This window comes from Eucalyptus grandis, chromosome 1 (assembly GCF_016545825.1).
Source record: "Eucalyptus grandis isolate ANBG69807.140 chromosome 1, ASM1654582v1, whole genome shotgun sequence".
NCBI lineage: Eukaryota > Viridiplantae > Streptophyta > Magnoliopsida > Myrtales > Myrtaceae > Eucalyptus > Eucalyptus grandis.
In genome coordinates this window covers 9,458,891-9,464,578 of record NC_052612.1, presented here as the reverse complement: position 1 = coordinate 9,464,578, position 5,688 = coordinate 9,458,891, and the positions used below count along the sequence as shown (strand labels likewise).

The following is a 5,688-nucleotide window of genomic DNA, read 5'->3' as shown; positions in this document are numbered from 1 at the left end:
AGGACAACATTGACAAAATTGAAAAGTGGGGCTGATTATGACAATTATAATTGCATTATAAGACATTCACATCAAACCATTGGTAAATACATATTTATAGTCAACTCTAAATGCATGATAATTTTTAAAATAATTTTAAAATAATTTTTTGAATTTTATATTAATTTAATTTTTTTATATTATCTTTTCCTTATTTTCTTTATTCTTTATTCTTTATTCTTTGTTCTTTATTTTTTATTTTCTTATTTTCTTTTTTGCTTTTCCCCTCCATCGGCCACTGCCAGGCCTCATTGACCTTTGCCAGGCCTCAAGAGAGGGTGGGGGTTGCCCTCACCCGCTCAAGTGAGTGCGTTGACTAGACAAATGCTTGTCTATTATAATTAAACAAGCAAATTTTTGTATACATGGATTTCAGTTATTTCGACACCTGACCAAGAATCTTCAAATCATATCATCCTAGTATTAATCAAAGAATCTGGTATTAGTAAGAAGTACTAGTAGTCCAAAGACTACTTTTGTGATTTCGGTAAAACTTTTCTTAAAAAATAACGTGGCTATATACGCGGGCGAAATGACATGGAGGCAGCCCCTTAGGACTTTTCATGCAACGTTGTCGGAAAATGACTAAGAGTCAAACATTTTGTCACCGTAAGACTCCCGCAGAGTTCGTCACTTTCTCGAGGTCCTTGGTCTAAACTAGAACCCTTCGGGCTACAAAAGAAGTTCATTCAGCTCCCTTATTTCTCATGAATTCTTGCTAAGCATGACAAAATCAACTCCAACCAGCCCTCTCTCCCTCTGCCTCTTCCTCTGTCTCATCTTCTCGCTTCCATTTCAGGCCTCACCATCACCGACCACAGAGGCGCAAGCTCTTGTCAAATGGAAGAACTCTCTCTCTCCTCCTCCTCCACCACCTTCTCTGAGCTCATGGTCACTCACCAACATCACCCATCGCTGCAACTGGACTGGCATTGCCTGCAACGATGGCGGGTTGGTCTCAGAGATCATCCTCTCCAGCATAAGCCTCAACGGCACGCTCAGTGCGCTCGACGTCGCTTCATTTCCAAACCTGACCTGCTTCAACGTCAGCGACAACAATCTCATCGGCCCAATACCGTCCTCAATCGGCAATCTATCCCAGCTCAGGTTCTTGGACCTGGCAGGCAATTTCTTCGAAGGGGCGATTCCTCGCTCCATTGGACAATTGAGAAAGCTTGAAAAGCTTGATTTGAGTCTAAATGAGTTGACCTCTTCGATCCCTTCGGAGCTTGGGCTCTGTGCTAACCTCACCTACTTAGCCCTTGCCCAGAATTCAATCTCTGGGGGCTGCCATCTCACTGTCCAATCTGGTCAGATTTGGGAGCTTGAAGAATTTGTTCCAGTTATACCTTCTTCAAATGGACCGAACAATTTTCTCTCTGGGCAAATTCCGCCCGAAATCGGAAGTCTAACCAAGCTCAGATATCTCTACTTGGGCAACAATTCGCTCTCCGGCCCCATCACTACGGGGATTGGGAGGCTCAAGAATTTGCTCCAATTAGACCTCTCAAGTAACAATCTCTCCGGGCAAATTCTGCCAGAAATCGGAAGCCTAACCAAACTCAATTACCTCTACTTGGACCACAATTCACTCTCCGGCTTGATCCCTATTGGGATTGGGAGCCTCAAGAATTTGCTCCAGTTAGACCTCTCAATAAACAATCTCTCCGGGCAAATTCCTCCGGAGGTCGGGAATCTCACATCAGTGACCAATCTCCGCCTCAATGAGAACCAGCTTTATGGGGAGGTCCCCGAGACCATCACTCGCCTTGCTAACTTGCAGTCGATCTCTTTGTTCACGAACAATTTCTTGGGAAGCATACCACGCGATTTTGGCAAGTACAGTCCTTCTCTGAGCATAGTTAGCTTTTCTGACAACAGCTTCACCGGAGAACTGCCGCCAAATTTATGCAGTGGGTTTGCTCTTCAATATCTCACGGTCAATGGGAATAACTTCACCGGGCTGCTGCCCGACTGCTTAAAGAATTGTTCGGGGCTAAGGAGAGTCCGTCTAGAGAGCAATCAGTTCACTGCAGATATCACGAGTGCGTTTGGAGTTTATCCGAATCTGGTCTTTATAACACTCAGCAACAACCGATTTGTTGGGAATCTCTCGGCACAATGGGGAGATGCACAAATCTCACAAATTTGCAGATAGATGGTAACAAAATCTCCGGCAGCATCCCCCAGAGCTTGGAAATTGTCTCAGTTGTGTGGCCTGACTTTGTACAACAATGAATTGACTGGGAAAATTCCCGCCGAGATGGGAAATCTAGGGGAGTTGCTTAATCTGAACTTGAGCAACAACCATTTGGTCGGAGAGATTCCCATCTCATTAGGAAATTTATTGAAGCTAAATTATCTTGATTTGTCGAAGAATGCAATGAGCGGTAGCATACCGAACGAGCTAGCAAATTGCGAGAATTTACTAAGCTTGAACTTGAGCAACAACAATCTATCAGGTGTCATACCGTCGAAGCTCAGGAACTTGCTCGCACTACAGATTCTCCTAGACTTGAGCCACAATTCACTAGCGGGATCAATTCCGTCCAATTTAGCGAAGCTTACCAAACTGGAAAATCTCAATCTTTCCCATAACAATTTATCGGGTACAATCCCAGCTGCTCTCACCAGCTTGGTGAGTTTAAGCTCAATCGACTTATTGTACAACGAGCTGACGGGTGCGGTTCCTAGTGGTCGCCTGTTCCAACAAGCACCGGGAAGTGCTTTTATTGGGAATTTGGGCTTGTGTGGAAACGTGACGGGATTATCTCCTTGTGGGACGAGCAGTAAATCGACGAACCATAGGGAAAAAGTTATAGTTGGTGTAAGTGTTGGTGTTTGCTGCTTACTACTTCTAGCGACTCTAATTACAGTGATTTTGGCACTTCAGCGGCGGAAAAAGCTTCTCAACGAAGAGGAAGAGATCAAGCATCTTAAAGAGCACGAGAAAATTGAGCAGATCATATGGGAAAGGTTAGGGAAGTTCACATTTAGCGACATCGCCAAGGCCACCAATGATTTCAGCGAAGAGTGCTGCATTGGAAAAGGCGGGTTTGGGAGCGTTTACAAGGCCGTATTGGCCTAATTGTTGCCGTCAAAAAGCTCAACACATTAGAATCCGGTAACATACCAGCAGTCAACCGCCAGAGTTTTGAGAACGAAATTCGCGTGTTGACTGAGGTCCGGCACCGCAATGTGATCAAGCTCCACGGTTTCTGTTTTAAGAGCGGTTGCATTTACTTGGTCTATGAGTTTGTCGAGAGAGGCAATTTGGCAAAGGTCTTGTATGGAGGAACAGGAGCAGCTGAATTGGATTGGGGTGCAAGGGTGAAGATTGTTCAAGGCGTGGCTCACGCAATCACCTACTTGCATCACAATTGCTCACCGCCTATCGTCCATCGAGACATAACGTTGAACAACATCTTGCTTGAGTCGGACCTCGAGCCTCGGCTCTCAGATTTTGGGATAGCGAGACTCTTGAATTCAGGCTCGTCGAATTGGACCATAGTGGCCGGATCTTATGGCTACATGGCTCCTGGTAAGCCATATGATCAAAACTAACTATGCATTTTGTGTGTACATATTTTTTGGAGTTGTTTAAATTTCTCTCGTTAACTTCTTGAATTTGGATTTATCAAATAATTCTCACAAGACTATTTGGAAGAGCAGATATAGATTTTGAAAAGTCATTTGTGTTAATAATATCAAAGAAATTTGGAATTTATGTACCACTTGACATTATGATCAAAACATTGATGCATTGTGTTTTCATGAAAAAACAGAAATAGCAATTACGATGCGGGTAACGAACAAATGCGATGTGTATAGCTTTGGCGTAGTGGCGCTAGAGATTATGATGGGGAAGCATCCAGGGGATCTTCTCTCTTCTTTATCAATGACAAAAAAGTCGACAATCTCAAAGGACCCAAATTTGCTGTTGAAGGATGTGCTCGATCCGCGTCTTCCTCCTCCAACTGGCCAACGAGCCGAGAAAGTGGTATTCATCATCATGGCGGCACTGGCATGCACGCGCACGAGCCCCGATTCACGACCCACCATGCATTTCGTGGCGAGAGAATTATCTGCACGTGCTCAAACTTACTTTGAGCCGTTAGGCTCCATAACTATAAGCAAAGCTATCGAATCTTCAGGAGCAAAATTTTAAGAGATATTGCAGATCAAATGATACTTTTCTGTCTCTCTCTCGCTCTGTTTTTTTTTTTTTTTGGGAGTTTGCTCGTAATTAATGAGAAAGAGTGGTTGTATAGTTTGGATAATTTAGAAAAATTTTATTGCACTGTCTTCAAAATATATTTACAAATCCTAAACACGGATCCTCTGAGAAATATGTACATTGTCATTTCGGATGATCTGATAGACTACTTTGCCTTTTATTGTCCTTTATATTGGTATGAGATGTCGATGGGCCATTATAGATAATTTCGTACTCAAGTTCTAACTTTAATGAAAAATTCTAAGTAAGGTCCTAAAATGAGATTTTTTTTTTAAAAAAGAGTTTAAAGTGTACTTTATTTTAAATAAGGCCTAGAGTAGCTAAGTAAGTTTCAAATAAGGGCTTAAAGTTACTGACCCGCCAAATATTCACTGGTGAACATTTTCCGGTGACTTGAATATGGGTAATTTAGTGAAAATCTACAACTGGGTAAAAAATTTAAAAAAATTCTTGAATTGAATAGGATTTTCAATTTTCACATTTTCTTCCTTCCTCTTCCCAAATGCTCATATTGCTCTCGCCTGATCCTCATTGCTCCTCGTGAGCTTCAATCTGCTGTTTGCCGTCGTCTCTTCTTTCACAAGTTCATCGTCCACAAGCTTTAAGTCGTCCGCAAGCTTCATGTTGTTGTCTGCAAGCTCTACTCACTTTCATCCGTGGTTCGTGTTGTTCATATTGATGCAATTAATCTAAGGGAAAGTGACTGTAGCTTATTGAAAGAACACGTCGCCCATGAGTGGGCATGTCGTGGTAAATTACCCTGATGGCAGTGAGGCTCTCTTCCCAAACCTGAATGGCTGTTTTAATTATAGTCACGAAGCAATTCTTGTGAAATACCCGAGTTCCAGATCCTCTCTTCGATGCTTCTTGGTCTATTCGTGCCACTACAATTCCAAAAGGAAAGAATTTCCGTTCCCCTAATGCTCTTTGCCTTAGATCGATCTAAGTGGCGGGGAGGGTTCTCACTCAGGTTAAAATTGGGATTGCCCGCACCGCCGTCGCTCTCGCAAAGGCTTTCTTTTGCCCTCTGGCTTTAAACTCCAATGCTTGGCTTTTCTCGTTGTGATCTATGAACTGTTTGTGCATTATGCTCATCGGTGAATTTAACAGTAAGATAAGTGATTTCTAATGTTTTGGACCTGTGAGCACAGAAGTTAGAGCTGCGACTTCTGGACATTGCAGAAAAGGAGGTCCGAATTCTTCTTTTTTGTCGATTTTCAAGGCACCCCTGAGTTAGTAATTTGACTTTATTATTGTAGGTAGCTAGACATGGATTCCTCTCAGTAATGTTTTGCGGTAATCAGCATGAGGCGGACGAATTCATCATTGGACTTCCTACATCTTCTGATGGAAAAGGGCATATTCTGTAATAAATTTTGCAACGTTGCTGGAAGACTGGTGACTCGAGCATT

At 42.7% G+C, this 5,688-nt stretch overlaps 1 protein-coding gene across 1 annotated transcript; it reads left to right on the top strand.

Annotated features, from left to right (window-relative positions):
* Nucleotides 1–763: 763 nt before the first annotated feature.
* LOC104455463 (MDIS1-interacting receptor like kinase 2) lies at nucleotides 764–4,207 on the top strand. The gene is given in 5 exon segments (XM_039316375.1): nucleotides 764–2,165; nucleotides 2,168–2,234; nucleotides 2,236–3,122; nucleotides 3,125–3,580; nucleotides 3,825–4,207. Coding segments are annotated over 5 exon segments (3,195 nt in total).
* Nucleotides 4,208–5,688: the final 1,481 nt, after the last annotated feature.